The following is a 19715-nucleotide window of genomic DNA, read 5'->3' as shown; positions in this document are numbered from 1 at the left end:
TACCACAATAAAATCTAGGACTTTAATGCTCTAACACTTTCGCCCAGACTACATTCACTCAGAACCAATCATTTAGGGCCCAAAATAAGACTGAGATAACAAAATTTCACTCGGCCTACAAACAAAGGTTAAAATGTCTAAACAAAAACAACTAATCCATAATGTTTTAAAAATAAAAAGATAATTGCATTAAGAAACAAAAACAACCGCCCAACTCCGATACAAACTGGGCCAAAATCTTACATTTCAAGTAAACATACGGACTGTGACTACAATCAGACCGATTAAACAAAAATACTATAAGCAAGCTTCAGAATCTTGATGTAGAACGTGACTGAGTTTAAAATATCAGTACTCAGATGGGGAAATGACATCATCAATTTTCAATATCATCTTGACAACTTGAGTAGCGAGTAAGATCTGTTGCTGCTTTCCGATCAAAGTTTCGAAGACATTTTGCTCACGCATGTCATTAGTGCCAACATCATTACAATCAATGCCAAAGTGAGGGTTATTATCCTGAAGGCAGAATCAAGGTCAGCGCCACAGTACACATAAAATTATATCAATACCAGGTACAGATGTTTAACATAGTCAAAAACAATCATCTTCAATCCATTACCTTTATTTGCTGAGACTTAACAGCGGATAATGTTTCAATTGGTTGGAGGCCACTATTTTCAGCGAGGGCCATTGGGATGGCTTCCAAGGCATCCCCAAATGCTCTAATAGCATACTGCATGGAAAGAAAACACTCCATCATTATTGGGGAAGACCAAAAAATTTGTTTAAGCAATAACATCATTTATGATGCATTGACAACAACTCAGCATCCCCCGCTACACACGATCAGTGATAACAAAATTATTTCTAATAGCTTCTTTAAACAGGTCTGATAATTCGATTCACTGGAAATATAAAAACTACTTATTCTGGCAAATAACAAAAAGTAAACCCAAAATTTGTTTAATGAAATCCATACCTGTTCAACTCCAGGGTATCTATCAGCAGCAGCCTCGACAGCTATAGAGCACGAAATCTCAGCAGAACCACCACCATATACAATAGAATTGTTGCGGATAAGATTCCTAGCCACGCACAAGGCATCATGAAGACTGCGCTTTGTCTCCTCTATGATCATTTTGTTACCTACTCAGACGAAGATAAATGATTTCACTTTGACAAGCTTGAATAGACAATTATCATTCTTCAAATGTCTACTTTAGAAAGCTCCAGAGAAATTTCATGACTTAATAGTTGGAAAGACAAATAGAGGTAATATTCAAGGCTAAGTTTTGGATTGATGAAAGGGGAAATGGAGAGTATGGAATGTAACAGACTCAAGATTCGTTATTGAGATTGAAAATGAAGGGATGAGAAATGTAAGCAACGGATTCTTACCCCTCAAATAGGAGGGTATAGAAGGGATGGAGCCCCAATTTGATTTCTTATTTTAATTATACTATTGTATTGACATTGAACAAGAGTAATCACCCATACCATCTGTAGCAACTCCACATCTATTCTCAAACTTGGTCAGTCACCTCCGTTCTAACAACACATACCCTTCCTCCTTGCCCCTCTATTGCATTATGTCACATGGTTCACATCCCAACCACTTTAGCAAACAATTGTACACTTTTACACAAATTTTGGCATGTCTGAAAAACGTTAGTTGAGCGTTTGATGAAATTCTGATGGAACATTGTCACTTATACCGCTATTGTTCTTGAGTATAAGAGAGGGACATTTACACTGCTGTGGGGTTGTTGTTATTAAGGGCCCAATTTATTTTATATAAAATATATCAAGCTCAGCATTTTATCAATATAGCAAACCAGTCACAAAGGAAACAAATAAATAAGAGAACTATTTAAAAGTGACATGTTAAAAAGGAAACGTAATGAAAAGTAGACAGATAAATATAACGAATGAAGATTAAAAATAATATTTTAGTATTTCAAAATAAGAAATATGGTAATAAAAATAATTATTGATTATGTTTGTTCGGTGTCCAAATAAAGTAATGAAAATTATGTTACAGTCTCTCATTAACGTGTCTAACCAATGGAATGGGTATTTTATTCTAATATATACATTTATATTTCATACCACTTCATTCCATTTTAATCCACTCCATCCATCTCCCTCCATCAATATAAACATAGTCTAAAAGTTCAAACTCACTCCCAAGAACAATAAAGAAATAAATACAATACTGAACACGCTACAGTTAGAAAATTAACTTTCTACCAAAGGCTAATTATATAAAGTTCAAAGAAAACCAGAAAAATGAAGGAATCAAAACAGTATGGCTTTACCTCCACGGATGAATATTGTTACAGCCCTTGAGTTTGCACAGTGTTCAATGTACAGCATTCGGTCTTTTGTCGTACCAAAAGACTTTTCACGAACCATGCCAGCCTTAAAAAAATTAAACAAATTAATGTAGCTCAGTGTGTTGTCAAATGGACAAGCATTGCATGTAGTTACCACAGCTAGATGTTCTAAATTACTAACTGCCACCATTGCATGTAGTTTCAAAATGTTAAAAACTGGAAAAAAAATTGCAGATCTTGCAAACCCCTCAAAAGAAGTAAAGTGCAAGATTCTACCTTTCCCAACTTTTCTGTTGATAACTCCTGGAACCTAGGAACAATTCTTCCACCTATATTCCCAAATAGAACATTACTTAGGTCAAAAAGCAAATAAGAACAGGAGAATATCTACAAAGCCATAAGATAAAAACTTCCCCGGCATACATAGATTAAATTAAAACATACCAGTTGCTATAGCTATCAATTCCAACTCTACACCACCAACCCATCTGACAGCTGGCAAGTTCCTGTGCATTAAGAGATGATTTGCTTCATCGTCAAAACCCCATTGGCAAATTACAAGGGTTGCACCCACATCCTGCAAACCAATATGTCAGTTTCAATATGGAACGCAATCTCATTTCAACAAGGCTAATTCGAGTTTAAATCCCAAAGACTTGCACATGGAATGCATTCTCTCCAGTCACATTTTCACTAGATTAGATCCTAACCCTTCAAAATAGTTTATAAATACAAAACATGTTTTTAGTACAAAATGATAGTTTAATAAAATGAACAGTGGATATAAACACACATGACCTTCTTAAGTGTTTACCCATCTGAGAGGATCCATTCCCCTAACCCCACCAGGTTAAACCAAGGAAACATGGCATTTCAATTAGAAGGTTAAAAAAGAATGAGAGAAATCCCACCTTGCATTTTTGAACCATGTCATCAAAATATTTCTGTTCCTGCAACCTCAACGTCTGGAACTTCTCCACTGTATCAATATCAACCTTATGCTTAGTCTTTGGCTTGGGAGGCTCGAAGGGGCAGGTCAAGATAGCAATTTTAGCATCCTCGATTTGCTTAGGCATTTGAGGATGGCTCATATCCTTATCAACAACTATGCCATAGATCAACTCAGTGTCCTCCAATTTACCCCCAACTTTCCCTTCCACCTTAATCAGATCCAAATTAACATCCTTTCTCTCCAGATCGGCAACAGCAAGTACAGCCTTAACAGCGATCTCAGCCAAGCTACGCTTGCACCGATTAACACTACAACATTAAAACAAACAACAAATCCATTACAATGAGAACGTAAGCAATGCAAGTAAAGACAGAGGAATCAATAACCAATTAGAGTAAAACATTTCAGTTACATCTTAGAGGAGAGTGTGGTCATGCAGGTTTGAATGAGAGACTCCAAATTGGACTCCCCGAACTCGAACTTGTTGGCAACGCGCTCAAGATGCTCAACCGAGATTCTAGACGCCGTTTCGTAACCCTCGGCGATCCTGATTGGGTGAATTCCCCGCTCCAGGAGGCGCTCCGCCTTCTCGAGAAGCGCGCCGGCCAAGACGACGACGCCGGTGGTGCCATCGCCAATTTCGTAGTCCTGGCTCCTCGAAAGCTCCACCATGAGCTTCGCGATTTGGTTGTCCACGTCCATCTGCTCGAGGATGGTGGCGCCGTCGTTGGCTGCAAGACAAAAAAGAGTTAGTGAGGGAAATGGCGCACGTTTTGGTGGCACTTGCGAGGAAGTTTGCAGAACTTACTGATGGTGACGTCTCCGTCGGGGCTCTGGAGCATCTTGTCCATGCCTTTGGGACCGAGGGAGGTGCGGAGGATCCGCGCGACGGCTTTGCCGGCGGAGATGTTCGATTTCTGAGCATCCAAACCTCGGAGTCTGCTCTTCTGCTCCTGTTCCTTCAGGATTATGAACGGCCTTCCGAACTCGTCGAAAGCCAACGCCATTTCGATCGATCGATCTCTTCTTCTCTCTTGCACAGAACAACAATCGCAAAGACGAAGAAGAAGAAAGAGCAAAAACACTCTTAAGCCCTAACCCGAACCTTCTATTATGCTACTTCCTTCCCACCTTTTTCTGATATTTCAATTACCGAATCACAACCCGATTCGTACAAAGGCCTTCCGCTTAGATTTTCTGTAAGCTGGACTGGGCTGGGCAGTGAAGTCCAGGCCCATTTGTCAATTTATCCATTATGCTTCATAAATGTTGGGTTTGCGTGTTGTTTTTAACTCGACTCTCTGATGTATTATTTTTAAGAGTTAAATTCATTGAAAACTATAAATTAAAAAATATTATTATTCAAAACTACAAACATTTTCACTTTTACTTATTAAAAGTTTTTTTTTCTTTTATTTCATGTATTTCAATGTTAAAAAAATAATTAATACAATTAAATACAAAAGCATTAGTAGATTAGGGTAAATATAAATAAATAAAACTAACCATCGGAAATAAAAAAATATTAAAAAACTTATATTTTCAAATTTTATTTTAATTATTTTTAATTCAAAAACAAGGAAGATTTAGGCATCACGGGGCGGTTACGATAGTGTTTAAACAAGGAAAAATATACTTCCACACCAACTATTATTTTTCATAATAAAATATTATATTGACCTAATAAAAATAAATAAAAATAAAATATTATAATAAAATAATAATTTATGAAAAGTGTTAGTTGAACTTGAGGTAAGAGAAAAATTAAGTGTCAAAAGTATCAGCACCCTTCACAGAACAACGCTATTTTATATTCATTTGTTAGACTAATTACTATTTTTTTTGTATACTTTAAAAATAGTGTTTAATGTAAGCAAAACATTATGTCTTATTTTGTTCTCTTTGGTTCTGTTTTATTCAATGGAACTAAAATTGTTACCTATTCAATCTTGTTTGAATTTTAAAATGAGTAACATAAAATTTAACTGGATAGCAAATATAAACAATACGTTCAATTTTTTATTTAATAAAAACTAAATTTATTAATAATTTAGTCTGAATTTATTTTGAACGTAATTTTTTTGTTAGTTTAAGAGAAAACAAGTTTATAAATAAATAAATGACAATAATAATATTTTATTTTTTAAATACGATAAAAACTTTAAAAACGAACATGGTGCAATGTGGTTAACGTTTGGTTGAAGTATGCAGTGAAGTTACTACTTCAAAAATTATTTATGTATATATTTTTTTATTAAGGAGTTTTAAGGAAACAAAAATTTACTGACGAGTTAAAATATTTCACAATAATTTTTTTTAATAACAATCTAATATATAAATCATGTTTAATTATGTGTATATAAATTACTCCTTCATTTGTTTTAATATATATATATCCTTAAAGAGTTTGAGTATTCTTTCTACCACCTATAATTACAAAACAAAACAAATTGGTTTAAGAAACATAATTCTTTAAAAAAAAACATAAATGACTTCCTCATAAATAAATAATTTCATGAATTGAAATTACAAAATGTCCACACATTTATTCTAAAAATAAGTGTATATTATTAAACTTAGAAAAAAAAGTAGATTTGATAAGAGCACATTTAAATTTTATTTAGAATGCTAAAATAACCTTTTAAGTTTCATTCAACAATGAGTCAATTTTTTTTCATCTTTCAAGTACGTCGAACGTAACATAGTTTGTTAATTGAATCGAATGTACTAACTCATTAACAGTAGAAATATTTCGGAACAGCCACTTGATCACTTTAAAGATAAAGAACCACTGAGAATGTTCTAGAAGAAAAAGACGAATATATATATATATATATATATATATATGTATGTATTTTTTAATTTTTCAAAGACAACATTTAATGGAGGAGAAAGAAAACAACATATTTTTGTCTTTATTTTGTTCTCTTTAGTCTTAGTTTACCAAGGAGAACATAGATGTATGACATATTTTAATTTTATAATGCAGCATAAACAGATCGTAAATCATTCGATTCCTTTAATGAAACGTTGTGGAAGTATTAGTTTAAGGTTGATGATAAAAATCGGGAAGGTTGAAATACATTATGTCCCTAAAAAAATGGAATAGATGAATGAAATTAAAGAGACCATGTTTGGACGTGAAAAGAAAGTGATTAATTTATTGGATCTTGGTTGTTGGGTCAACGCTAAAAGAGAAGAAAAGGAGAAGAAGAAGCAGAAGGTAAAAGAAGGTGGATATTGCCCATTGAGCAAAGCCAAACACTGTCCTACTAACTAAGACTGTAACAGTATAGAGCATCGTAGCATAATAGCATGAGGATGACCAAAAGTTGCACTTAGAAATTGACCAATATATGGAACCCGTGGTTCAACAATCGCTTTCGGGGAAGGGATCTTACCCGGACACCCTCGTTGCCATCGCTGTCGCTGAGCGACATGCAAGTGCAAAAACGTCATTTCACGTTTCCTCCTTCTCATCATGGCCATGGGCCTGGCCCAAAGAAAAAAAAGGCGTTTTCCCCTCACCCAACGGACACGGCCTCCCCCACTGACCTCCTCTGCGCACAAGTGCGCACGTTAGCTGTCTCTTCTGAGCTTCTTGATTTGTGGCAAAATTGAATTTCATTTGGTTTTAGCATGCATTTATGAGAGAGGTTAGCTTAAGGGGTGGCTGTGAATGGGGATGGTGGCATGTACTAGTGACTGAGCAGTGCCTTAAATGGATGTGTGTGAGCAGTGGTTCAGCTCTTTATAGCCTGCCACAACCCCAACAGCAACAACTGTACCTCACTCACTCCTTTTCTATCTATATCAACTCATCACACACACTGTACTCTACACTACACTCTCTTTAAACTAAAACTATAACCAAACAATCGTAACAAACTCAGCCTTTAAGCATCTTCACTCTCCGATCGCCTTCTCCGCGTTTCGATCTCTGTCAGAATCTAAATCGTTAGCGAAGCGTGCTGCGATTGCGATTGCGAGTGTGAGTGAGTTTTACTTTTCTCTCTCTCTTTCCCGATCATGTGTTGTTGTTGTGGTTGTGCGTTTTTGGGGTGTTGATTGGTTTGATTGAGGGAGAAGATGAATCCTCTGTGCTGCATTGCGCCGGTTTCGATCGATCGGGACAGGGCGAACCCTGTGGTGGCGAAATCGCCGAGTCAGTGTCAGCTAGGGCTCGATGCGGCTGTCAGGACGGTGAACTATGCGTCCAAATCGAGCTTCTCCACGCTGGATTCCTCCGTAGGTTCGGATTCCGTCAAGGCATCCGCCGCTGCGGATCTCGAGGAGGAGGAGGAGCCGCGCGATTCGAAGGCTTTCGGAGGCGGGAATGGAGGCGGCGTCGCCGGGAGTGTCGCTGGGATCCTGTACAAGTGGGTGAACTACGGGAAGGGGTGGAGATCGAGGTGGTTCGTGCTGGAAGATGGTGTGCTTTCTTATTACAAGATTCACGGACCGGACAAGATCTTGATGAGTCCGGCGAGGGATAGGAGCGTGAGGGTGATCGGAGAAGAGTCATCGAAGTACGTGAAGAAGGCGAATTGGAATCTGAATCGAGCACCTTCTGGAGGGGCAGGGGGAGGGAACAGTAACAACGGGAAGCAATGCAAACCGTTCGGTGAGATACATTTGAAGGTTTGTTCTTATGATATTATCAGATGCCGACAAAGTTTATATGTTTGTGTGTGTATTATGTTTTGATACACTTACAATAAGCGTAGCTAAGCTGCATCATTAATGCACTCTTTTTCTCATTTTTTTTTTTGTTCCCAATCTCTTCTTGCAATAAAATATTGAAGTGCCTTTTTTAACTTTATGATTTTCCTGCTGTTTTGTGTATCTGTATCATGCAATTTTTTTATTGTTTGAAATTGTATTTTAACGAGCCCCTTTGTTTGGACTTTATCAAGTTAGATCACTGCTTTAGTTCTGTATGTGTTCGAAGTTTTATGAGTTTGTGTATGCTGTTTGGTCAAATTTGCTCATAAATATGTGAGAGTCATCTGTAACTGACGCTTACACGTTTTTTTTTTTTTTGGCATTTCCATGTATACATGCATCTACTCTGAAATATTTTGAAAACATGTATTCTGGTGTGTTTTATTTTTTGACCAAAATCGAGTAGTGTTGAATTCGTAATATTGATCCATGAATCCTTACTTTTTCGGCACTTCGCTGACATTGTGTTAAATTGAGTAATTGACTACTGGTTAAATGTGCCTGGGTCGTGCAATTACAATGTCTTTAACTAGCTGCTACTGAATTGATATCTGTAGAAGTAGTATTACGATGTTTTGATTATACCTTGCACTTTGATCATGGACAAAAATGACTCTTTGATGCATAGTTTTTGATGTCTAATTACTCATATAAGCTTTCCTTGCTTGTCTTTTTGTGCGAATGCTAAAGTCTGAATATAAATGTCTTGTTCACAGGTTTCTTCAGTTCGTTCCAGCAAGTCTGACGAAAAGCGGCTTTCCATATTTTCTGGGACAAAAACTCTCCACTTGCGGTGTGTATCCCGAGAAGACAGAGCCATGTGGATTGAGGCATTGCAGTCAGCAAAAGATCTTTTTCCCAGAACTCTAACAAGTAGTGATCTTGCAACTTCAGAAGATATTGTGGTTTCCACAGAGAAGCTGCGATCACGATTGTCACAGGAAGGCATAAGTGAAGCAATCATTAATGACTGCGAGTCTATTATGCTTTCCGAAGTATCTTATATCCAAAGCAAGTTGAAGTATCTTCAGCAGAAACATGTTATGCTGCTGGACACCTTAAAACAACTGGAGGTATCTGTCTATGCTTTTGAATCACATCCTCTAGCTAATAAGCTGCAGTTTTATTATAAGTGGTTATGAATACTAAAATGATTGCACGGCATTGACAATGAAGCAGTTTTAAGTTTTTCTAGCTCAGGCTTAAGATTTTAAATATGATTGTCGGAATTAATAACCTAACGATGGAAGCATTGGGTGTTTACATTTACATGGCTTACCTTTCTTTAGGTAATTAAAAGTGTGCACAGTGATTTTAAGAGGAGTATTGACATTTTTATTCATATAAAGCATTTTGCAGGATTAGGATATATTCTTTGAACCCCCCTTAGTAATTCGGTGTAATGTTTTGTCAATGATGTAGTCACACCTCACCTGGATTACTCAATTTTTTCTTGCCCCTTGGTCTGCCACTGTTTTCCGCTTACCATGAGAAAAAGTAGTGTTACTTTTTATAGTAATGCGAACTGGAAGACTTGTTTTCTCAAGCAATTTGTCTCTTCAACTTGCACACTGCTGGTGTTTCTTGGAATTGGTCATGGAATTTATTTAATTCATGTTGCGTCTGTTTTCTGTTAGTGCCATATTAAATTGTGAAATTCTTACTAGTTGAGTTTGATTTTTCTATAAAAATAATTCATGCAGACAGAGAAAATAGAGTTGGAAACTACTGTAGTTGATGAAACAAAGGAACGGGAATCATACTGTGGACAAGGAAATAGAAGGTTTAGTGGTGAGTATTAATATCCACTGTCAAGTATTCTGCCTTGAACTACCATTCAAATTTGTACTTAGAAATCAATATGAATTCCATTTATGATTAGTCTTTTTGTTCTGATATTATATTTCAATTCATATCCGGATATTTAAACAGTTACGCTATTCTGACATTTGAAAAACTATCGATGGTCTAAAACATTAACATTATTTGTGGTAGTTGAATTCCATATGAATGAAGCATTAGGATGTTAATAAAGTATCCGTATCTTGTTTAACAAACTGATTATTTTGGTTATGAAGTTTCCGTGTTAGTTGCAGTCCACTTACTCCTTGTCTCTTTCATGTCTCAGATTTTTATTCTGTGATGTCGGAGGGTAGTGCTACTGACTCAGTGGCTGATAATGAAAGTCAAGATGGAGCAGATGTTGAAACAGATGATGATGATAGAACATATTTTGACACAAATGAGTTTTTGTACTCTGATGCCCTAAGAAGTGCATCCTATCGAAGTAGGGAAGGTATGACCAATGGAAGTATATATGATAGAGATTATATTTGTTATGATGGTGTGCATGGGTTTGAGGAGATCAAAGATGTAAGGTATCCATATGTCAAAAGAAGAGATAACTTACCAGAGCCAAAAGAAAAAGAGAAGCCTGTTGGCTTGTGGTCAATTATTAAAGACAATATTGGGAAGGATCTTTCAGGAGTTTGTCTCCCTGTTTATTTTAATGAACCACTATCGTCATTGCAAAAGTGTTTTGAAGACCTAGAGTATTCATACCTGGTTGATAGAGCATTGGAATGGGGAAAGCAGGTCAGGTCCTCAGCTGTGCTTACTTTTGTCACAAAGCAGTTTTAAACGCATGATCTCCTAGGTTCATTTTATCAAGGTAGATAATATGCTTGGTTAAATTTAAGAAAATTGCTGCTTATAAAGATTTCAACATTTCAGTAGCTTGATAGTCTGCGCTTGATCAAGGCTGAACAATTCCCTTTTGTCCTGCATTCTTTTACTGCCCATAAAACTCGAGTTTCTAGAAGATGAATAAATGTTGGTCAATATAGATTCAAAATTGTTGATCAAGGTAGTCCGCACTTGATCAAGGTTAGATGGTATGCTTGGTTAAATTTAAGAAAATTGCTGGTTATGAAGACTTCAATATTTTCAGTAGCTTTGATAGTCTGTGCTTGATCAATAGTGAACGATGCTTCTTTGTTCTGTATTTTTTTTCATTGCCCCTAAGGCATTGAGTTTTTTTTTTTTTTAAGATAAGTAAATGTTTTTTGATATAGATTCAAAATTGTTCTTAGTGCAATCCAGCCAAAACATTAGGGTTAATTGGTTTGGTTTAGGATTTCTTGGGTAAATTAAGGATGTAAATTTGTTAATTTTGGGTTATTGTGGATAGGTAATGGCAGGAGTGGTCTGAGGTTTAGTTACTTGGCCAGTGCCAGTGCCTTCCAAATTATGATATTTGGCTTGACGGGGTTTATGAACATAAAATTTAACTGAATTAATGATATTATTAGCTGTTTTGAATGTTACTATAAAGGTTTTTTTTTTTTCACTAGTGCTATTGGTATAGGCTTGAAAGAAGCCAAGTATAGTTTTTATTGCATTGTGTTGGGTAATAAATTATTATCCCTGGAGAGTGCATTGATTGAAACTGCTACTGAGCCTAAAAGAACTTCATTTTTAAAAAAGAAAAAACAATTTCTGCAATTTGATACATATGGCTTGAATGAGGATCTTATAGCTAACTTGAAATTGAAACCATGCTCTATGCTGATATTTGAGGCTTGTGTAGATAGTTACTCTTCTTAGGTTTTGATACTGCTAAATATCACACAAGTTCTGTATTAGCAATATGGGCTTTGCCTCCGTTAGTTTAATGTGAAACGTAGTATCATTCAACTATCCAAGGTAACTGACTATCGTGGAACAAAGTTGGGAAATGAACAGAATCTTCAGCTTCAGAACTAAATGCATATTATATATATTTCTAGTTTATTGGATTTGCATTATTTGAAAAATTATGTTTTGCATTGTGCAGGGGAATGATCTGATGAGAATTCTAAATATTGCAGCTTTTGCTGTATCCAGCTATGCATCAACTGAAGGTCGACAATGTAAACCTTTTAATCCTTTACTTGGGGAGACTTACGAAGCGGACTATCCAGATAAAGGACTTAGGTTTTTTTCTGAAAAGGTAACTGGAATTTCTCTTTAACTTTTCAGTCAAGGTTTATAAGAACTGTCGAATTTCCCTTTTCTTTGATGTTGCCTTTTTGTCATTTAATCTGAAAACTTCATGATAGTCTTGTCCAATTGTGTCTAAGGTTTAGTTGTGCTTTTGGCCAATTGCGTCTAAGGTTTAGTTGTGCTTTTGGCCAATTGCGCATCTGTGATACTTCAGAGACCCTCTTGGAGCAATTGAAATTTTGGGGACTTAAATTGCACAATTATGATAGCTCAGCAACCAAAAGTACATTTAAGTCTCTTCTCTATCTTGTTTCTGCTAATTTTCATCTAATGGTTGCTGCTCCAGGTTAGTCATCATCCAATGATTGTTGCTTGTCATTGTGAGGGAAGGGGTTGGAAGTTTTGGGCAGATTCTAATTTGAAAGGAAAATTCTGGGGGCGTTCAATCCAGTTAGATCCTGTGGGTGTCCTGACTCTACAATTTGAGGATGGTGAAACATTTCAGTGGAGCAAGGTCACCACTTCCATATACAATATCATATTAGGTAAAATTTATTGTGACCACTACGGTACCATGCACATCAGGGGCAGTGGCAACTATTCTTGCAAACTGAAATTCAAGGAGCAATCTATTATAGACCGAAATCCACATCAGGTAGGATTATGAATGCTCTGACTTTGGGACTGCGGGAATTATTTGTTTAGATTTGATAGATAAATTATAAACTTTATTCTTTTCAAATATATTATGTTTAACTTTTCTTTTTATTTGAAAAACACATTTTTCTTTATCCCTTTTACCTCACTTTATTGTTCAAACAAATAAACCATCAAAATTCTGTTTCTACTTTGTAATTAAGTAGAAAAAGTATAAAACTACAATGTCTGTTATCATCCTAAAGTACGATTTCAAATTATTCTGTGTTTTTTAAACTTGACAATTCAGATGAGTAGTTTAGATGTACCGATCTGCATTTTGTGTTCTGAGTTGTATAATTTTTAGTCGTATATATATTACAGGTCCATGGATTTGTTCAAGACAACAGAACCGGAGAGAAGGTAGCAATGTTAATTGGGAAGTGGGATGAAGCAATGTACTATGTACTAGGGGATCCAACCACTAAGCCAAAAGGTTATGATCCGATGACAGAAGCTGCGATACTGTGGGAAAGGGACAGCTCTGTATCCAAGACAAGATACAACCTCTCTCCTTTTGCAATTTCCTTGAATGAAATATTACCTGGTTTATTAGACAAGTTGCCCCCAACTGACTCAAGGTTGAGACCAGATCAAAGACATTTAGAAAATGGAGAATATGAGTTGGCAAATGCAGAGAAACTGAGACTTGAACAGTTGCAGAGACAGGTAAATCACCCACAAAATCTTGACTTTTGATCCATGGAATCTAGAGTATATTGGCTACACTAGTTTTATCCTAGTTTCATTCCTGATCAGTCTGGCCCATTTTCTGTCCCTACATAGCAGCCTTGCAGTAATTATTGTCTCCCCCTCAAAAATAATATGTAGTAGCAATTTGTTAGAATTATTGTAGACCAAGATTTTGTTTATTGAAAATTGTTGTAACTAGTGGTTGATTGATAATTCAGGCAAGAAAGATGCAAGAAAGAGGATGGCAGCCGAGATGGTTTAAGAAGGATGAGGATGGTTGCTACCGATATATTGGTGGGTATTGGGAAACAAGAGAAAAAAATAATTGGGATGGAATCCCTGATATATTTGGACAGAGTTGTGATTTACCTTCATGTTCCACGGAAGAGACTGTATCCTTCTGAATACATTGCCCTTAAAAATCTCTTCTTTTGTTAAATGTGAATTTGCTTGTAGGTTGTAAGTTATATAAACATCCTCTGAAAAAGTGTTAATTCTTTTTCTGCCTTCTCATCAACTAGTTTATGTTGATATGCTTACTTGGAACTCACCGAGTTTTCACAGTAACAAATCTTTTTCATCATCGTCCACTCCTTCAGACAATTTCATTCTACCAGGGATTCCATTACAAAATTGCTATCTATATTTTCATTAAAATCTCTGTACTCATAATATATATCTTTTGCATCATTATTTAATCCAATGTTAGTTTTCAAATTATTAAATAATTTCGTACACTTAACTTTTTAATGGGTAATAACTTTATAGAACCTATGATGATTATAATAAGAATAACGTCCGAAGTGTTTTTAAATAAAGTTATTGATTTTACAATTATTGCATTCAAATTCACGTTCCTAATTGTTAATTACTTTAAAATTGGTTAGTGAAGAAGGCAATAATGATATAGTGTTTTTTATCGATAATATAAAACAGTTACGCTTTCAATATATTGGTTATTTAAAGAATCAATATTTATATACTTCTAGAAATGGTTATTAATTGTTCTAAAGTTAAAAAAGGAATATCTTTATAGTTAGTTTAACTTTTTAGTACTGATATTAAAAAAAATCTAGAGTAAGAACAAAAGACATTAGTTTTAAAACTCAAAAAAACAGAAAATCAGATTTTATGGTGATTATAATACTATGTGGAAGTATTTTATGACAGGTTGATTATTCTAAAATCTAATAGAATTACTCCCGTTTTTCTATTGATAAATAACATTAATGAACTGAGAAAAATGAAAATTCTAATAAAAAATTAAGCAGCAACCATAGTCTACTGCTATTAGTTTTTCAAAGAGGAAAAAAATAGAATGAAATGGGTCTGATGCAAAGAGTTTTATAGTGTGAGAAGAGAATAAATGATAAGACCCAACAAAAACATAGAGAAAATGAGAAGGGTCAACAAAAATGTAAAACATATGGGATCCGATCATATAAAATGTTGTATAATTAGATTTTATACCATTAAATTTTGTACGATTAAATTTATTACAATTAAATTTTGTATAATTATATGCACATTCTCTAGATGTAGGGATGCTAACAAAGTTAATCAATTTAATTAAACAGTAATTCTGTATCTCATCCAAAAATAAATAATACAAACATAGCATAACCGTTATTAAATTGTAAAACGTAAAAAATAATATCTTCTAGGAAAAAACATTTTTTCATAAGTTTCCAACTCTTTCTCCTGAAAAAAAAATCAATTTTTTTACCCAAAATGTTTTCTTTTTCTTTTTGTAATAATAGAATTTTTTTTAAAAATTTTGTTGGTTTGTGTATATTTTTTTTGTCTCTCTTTGTATTATTATTGTTTCGCTTTCTTGACCTGTGTTTTTTTCTTTCTATAATTTTTTAATATTTTGTTGTAGTATAATTGAAAAACAAAGATCTATATTTTGGTAACTTTTCTTAGGCTAGTTTACCTACATATTAAAAAATATAGTAAAATTAGTTGGTGTTTTTTTATTTTTATTTTATGTCATTATGTTCATTAGCAAAAAAATTATTTTTTTTAAATTTTTTTTTAAGTAAGTGGTTAATGTTTTTTTTTTATTTGTTATACTAAGATGATAAGCAAGATTCTGCTTACTTGTGAGGGAGTAGCTCTAGAAATATAACAGTTTTATATCATATATCTTGGGCGTATGTTTGTGTCAGCAAGAAAGGCACGATCGAGGTCTTCCACATCCGAGTTCAGCGGCCATGATTCATTCTAACTCTCTTCAAAATCAGGTTCTTTTTCGTTTCAGATTTCAATCCATGGTGGCGTATTTTACTTTAACTATATTATATATATTGTTCATTCATCGGTAGATTGTTACAAGGCTGAAACTGGGAAGTGAGGAGTTTCTGCAAAAGGTACTCAACAACACAAGATGGACATTGCCAACTCCTGAAACCAAAATTCACCAACTAGTACACACACAAGGCCCTAATTTTCTGTTGAACACCCACCCACCTTTCGGTGATGCCAACCCTGTGAGTAAAGAAAGGAACTATTTTTATGTCGTTCGGGATGATTTGTTGCACCCACTTGTTAATGGCAACAAAGCAAGAAAACTTGATGGACTACTTCCTCTCCTTCAACGTTATTCTGTCACTGATGTGGTACAATACTAGCAAAATACAATCTTTCACTTACTCTTTATTACATTAATGTTTTCACAAATCACAAATAACTTTATTGGATTCTTTACATCGGGGTTATTAAATTTTGTTTCTTGCAGTCTTATAGGTATAGGGTATTTCGCTTGCAATATTCTCGAGTTGTTGCAAATTAATCTACTAAATTTATAAATTTCTTTTTACCACACAATTTTCTCAATGTTGGGATTTTCTGAGATCAAATAACATTTAACGGGACGTTTTCTAGGTTACATGTGGAGGTTGTCAGAGTGCTCACACAGCTGCTGTTGGTAGGTGCTTTCTTGGTTATGGTTATAATACTGCTGAGGTTTTAGTGGTAATACTATTCTTTCAAAACCATGATTTAATTATTTTGAAGCGGTTCTGTGTGCTGAGAGAGGAATTGTGTCACATCTGCTTCTACGAGGAGAGCAGCCTGAAATTTTGACTGGCTATAACTTGATGTCTTCTATGTATGGGAATGTTACATATGTTCCAAGAACTATTTATGCGAATAGGGAAGAGATGCTAAAGAGCTATGCTGAGTCAGTGGCTGGTAACAATGGTTCTGTCCTATGGCTTGGTGATATCATTGAACCTTCTTCGGCAACTGAATTGTCTACTTCTCCAAATTTCATGCAAATGGATGTGAGTAGAAGTGAGGGGAACCATCGACGAAATATTTTAGTTGTCAAAGAAGGTGCTGGTGATTCTGTTGCTCTACTAGGTAATGAGAAGATGGAGTTTCAAAAACAACCAATGAATATCTACAGGAACATTCTCTTTTAACTAGGTAAAAATTCAGATAGAATTGCGCTTGAGCAATTGTCGGTCTTTGTTAGATGGTGCTTACCTATATATGTTTTCCGAGATAAAAAACCATTTCTCTTTATTGGGAAAGATAATTTCTGGTTGCAGATGCACATATCTTCTTGATTGCTCAGAAAGAAGTGAGGTTTGGGTCCTAGTATATCACAGAGAAACAATCATCTTATTTGCACCAATTCTAAAATTATTATTGAATCAGTTTAAAAGTACAGTAAATTCATATGCACCTTGCAACTAATAATGTGAAACCAGTCTTCTACCTGACATTTATGTCCATGTGATTTAGTTGTTCATTGTTATCTATGCATTGCTATACTTTTGTGATATTTTTCATCTTGGTGTTGCTTTTCGTGTTCAAATTACTGTCCTTTTTTTGGTAAAAAGAAAATATGTTTTGTTGGTGTTTGTGTTTAATTAACTTTTACGGTTGGTTGTTCAATAACTTATGAAAATAGTTTTCCCTGTTGTAGGTGTTATTCGCTTAGTGGAATACTTGTCACATAATCATTTACTTGGAAAAGAAAGGCCCATGAAATTTGTTGTAGATGCTGGTACTGGCACAACGGCTATTGGTTTAGGACTTGCAGCTCATTGTTTACGGTTCGCTTCAGCTTGAAGCATGCCATTTTAATTGAAAATATTTTTTAATACTTTTCCTACAACAGCATTAAATCATGGTAAAAGTAATTTTTTCTTCCTTGCAGGCTCCCATGGGAGGTATATGCTGTCATGCTGGCTGACAAAATTGAAGGATACAGAAAACAGGAGGTGCATTTGATTTCTGAATTTAAGAAGCATTTTAACATTGAGTTTATTGACGAAATTGTAAATAGAAAAGATGCTGGGATTGTGAATTGGGTGGAACGTGGTCGTCCAAGAAAGTAAGATGCTATTATACACTTCTATTTTTTTTTATCTATGATGATGTTAAGGACTTCAGTGTGTTGTAAAATAATAATAAACTGTTGGCGCACAGAATAGTGGTAATTAGATTTATAAACACTGAAATTATCACTTTGCTTAATTTTATAAACCCAGTTATATGCCTATAATATATTGAAAATTAATTATTAGAGTGGATAGTGCCTTCAATTAATTATTATTGCTTGTTGATTATTAAATCATCATTATCAGGATATATTGGATTTCCTAAGTAATCATTTGTGCTTAGTGATTTGTTGCTTGTTTCAGTTGATTTTTTTTGTGAATGAAATGTCCACCCAAAAATGAGCGAATTTTTTAAAGTTGATTGCTGAATTATGCTCTCCTTTCATTAATTTTTTTCATGTTTCACTTCACTTGTTGCATACAATAATTGATATGATGAAAAAATAGGTAAAACAAACAAAATTATAAAGAGAAGATAGGTGTCCTTTCCTCTTTTTTCTCCCAACTTTCAAGCTAAAGGACCTCTTTGACTCTTGGTCTGGTCTGCAAACTAGTTCAATTTCAACTTGTTCCTTAAATGTTGCCATCTGCATTAAAGGAGTGCTGAATTCATTTTGTTCATGCATATACCTGAAGTTCTGAAGCACTTGCTTTAATATAGATGGATGCTTATGAGTCAGACTTTTGTTCTGTATAAAAATTTAATATAGGATGGCAAATGTAAACGGGACATGCAATTATTGTGTGTACTCAACAGTCTTTCATATTTTCTTCACCTCACAAAAGTTAGTGGACAACTTCAGTAACACAGTGGAAATCAAATAAACATAAAGTGTCATATTCAGCACCCTGCCATATAAAAGGCAAACTCCTAGTGTTAGCTGCTACAGCTGTAGTTAATAAACATTTCCTGTTCTGCAGCCACTTAACAGAAGACTTTTCTTTTACTCACTCTCAATCACACATTTGAATTTCTAGGTTTGGTAATGTTTTGGAGGGAGAAGTGGAAAGGTGTCAACAAATTGCCCAACAAACTGGAATTTTGGTGGATCCTGTGTATACATTAGCTGCTTGGGAAACAGCAATGCTTCTCTCCAGTAACGATGCTGAAGAACCAGAAGTGGTGTTGCTTCACACTGGAGGCACGTTGGGTATGTTTGGACTGGCACAGAGGTACAAAAATTATTTTGGCATGCTGAAAAAAGGGGTGTTCTAATTTAGATCACAGGTTGAGATGCTTTATTTTAGCACAGAGCTACTCTATTTCATTTTCAGAAAAAATGTATTAAAAAAGTGTGGTTAATTTTAATTCTAATTCAATCTTAGATAAAGTAAAATTATAATATATAAGTGGATATAACTTTTACTCTGGATATTTTTGCTTATATGTTCATCAGCACTGATTATGGAACTAGTTCTACACTTAAATTCTTCGTAATTTTTAAGTGTATAGTAGGTCCATCTATTTATATAGTTTTTTTTAGAATATTTAATGGTCAACACACATATTTTAGTTATCTTTAATAATTATAATTTCTGAAATCTTAATAACTTTTGGACATAGAAAACCTACTTCTGTATTAGAGTTTGCAAACGTAAGTGTGAATGATTTTTTATTTTTTTATAGTTTTAGTTTGTAAAAATAACTCGGTTTTCTTTTGTTTTAAATTGAGCTTGAAGACAAAAATTAAGACAAAACTCAGTTTGCAGTTGGACCGAATTGAAAATCAACGGTTTCCAATTAAAAGCCAAACATGGCCTTCATTATCTGGTAACGTTGATTTTGGGCATGCGACAGTTTCCTTTTCTGATCCGGAAACTAACGGTTACAATACCATTAACTGGAAGAACAACACAATAAAATGGAAAGTTATTTTCCTTATGCTGACCAAGATCTAGCGATAACTCAGAAAATAAGAAAGCTTTACATCTCATAGACTATGTTGCAGTTATCAAAATTAAATTATGCTC

The 19715-nt window shown here is 34.6% G+C and overlaps 3 protein-coding genes across 4 annotated transcripts; 2 read left to right on the top strand and 1 right to left on the bottom strand.

The window, feature by feature from the left end:
• Positions 1 to 71: 71 nt before the first annotated feature.
• On the bottom strand, positions 72 to 4413 carry LOC124847602 (T-complex protein 1 subunit epsilon). Its single transcript, XM_047325129.2, has 9 exons — positions 4100 to 4413; positions 3704 to 4022; positions 3251 to 3599; positions 2784 to 2916; positions 2616 to 2668; positions 2322 to 2424; positions 983 to 1149; positions 623 to 736; positions 72 to 519 (listed from the first exon to the last, which is right to left on the bottom strand). The coding sequence occupies exons 1-9, from the start codon at positions 4296 to 4298 to the stop codon at positions 349 to 351; spliced, it is 1608 nt and encodes a 535-aa protein (XP_047181085.1). The 5' UTR covers positions 4299 to 4413; the 3' UTR covers positions 72 to 348.
• Positions 4414 to 6497: 2084 nt separating this feature from the next.
• Positions 6498 to 13972, top strand: ORP1D (OSBP(oxysterol binding protein)-related protein 1D). The gene is made up of 8 exons (XM_047325131.2): positions 6498 to 7932; positions 8733 to 9089; positions 9720 to 9807; positions 10145 to 10611; positions 11852 to 12007; positions 12347 to 12655; positions 13021 to 13365; positions 13608 to 13972. The coding sequence occupies exons 1-8, from the start codon at positions 7381 to 7383 to the stop codon at positions 13791 to 13793; spliced, it is 2460 nt and encodes an 819-aa protein (XP_047181087.1). The 5' UTR covers positions 6498 to 7380; the 3' UTR covers positions 13794 to 13972.
• A 1511-nt stretch (positions 13973 to 15483) lies between these two features.
• LOC124847625 (Pyridoxal-5'-phosphate-dependent enzyme family protein) lies at positions 15484 to 19117 on the top strand. Of its 2 annotated transcripts, none has more exons than XM_088115113.1 (7): positions 15484 to 15635; positions 15717 to 16010; positions 16276 to 16318; positions 16408 to 16755; positions 17327 to 17407; positions 17561 to 17624; positions 18723 to 19117. In XM_088115113.1, exons 1-7 carry the CDS (start codon positions 15606 to 15608, stop codon positions 18958 to 18960), a joined length of 1098 nt encoding a protein of 365 aa, XP_087971239.1. In that variant the 5' UTR covers positions 15484 to 15605; the 3' UTR covers positions 18961 to 19117. The 2 variants fall into 2 exon arrangements, with proteins under 2 accessions (XP_087971239.1, XP_047181121.1); XM_047325165.2 differs by having other exon boundaries at positions 17327 to 17456; positions 17561 to 17737.
• The last annotated feature ends 598 nt before the right edge of the window (positions 19118 to 19715 follow it).

This window comes from Vigna umbellata, chromosome 5 (assembly GCF_029865625.1).
Source record: "Vigna umbellata cultivar VRB3 chromosome 5, Vumbellata_1.0, whole genome shotgun sequence".
NCBI lineage: Eukaryota > Viridiplantae > Streptophyta > Magnoliopsida > Fabales > Fabaceae > Vigna > Vigna umbellata.
The sequence above is the reverse complement of the archived record's forward strand: the minus strand, read 5'-3'. Positions and strand labels throughout refer to the sequence as shown.

Bases quoted from the DNA above. Each gene is read 5' to 3' on its own strand.
- LOC124847602 (XM_047325129.2), bottom strand. From the start codon at position 4,298: ATGGCGTTGGCTTTCGACGAGTTCGGAAGGCCGTTCATAATCCTGAAG. The intron at 4,023-4,099 runs GTAAGTTCTGCA...TTTGTCTTGCAG, and splicing joins CGACGGAGACGTCACCATCA to CCAACGACGGCGCCACCATC. The intron at 520-622 runs GTAATGGATTGA...TTCTGCCTTCAG, and splicing joins TTAAGTCTCAGCAAATAAAG to GATAATAACCCTCACTTTGG.
- ORP1D (XM_047325131.2), top strand. From the start codon at position 7,381: ATGAATCCTCTGTGCTGCATTGCGCCGGTTTCGATCGATCGGGACAGG. The intron at 9,090-9,719 runs GTATCTGTCTAT...TAATTCATGCAG, and splicing joins ACACCTTAAAACAACTGGAG to ACAGAGAAAATAGAGTTGGA. The intron at 10,612-11,851 runs GTCAGGTCCTCA...TGCATTGTGCAG, and splicing joins CATTGGAATGGGGAAAGCAG to GGGAATGATCTGATGAGAAT.
- LOC124847625 (XM_047325165.2), top strand. From the start codon at position 15,606: ATGATTCATTCTAACTCTCTTCAAAATCAG. The intron at 15,636-15,716 runs GTTCTTTTTCGT...ATTCATCGGTAG, and splicing joins CTAACTCTCTTCAAAATCAG to ATTGTTACAAGGCTGAAACT. The intron at 17,738-18,722 runs GTAAGATGCTAT...TTGAATTTCTAG, and splicing joins GAACGTGGTCGTCCAAGAAA to GTTTGGTAATGTTTTGGAGG.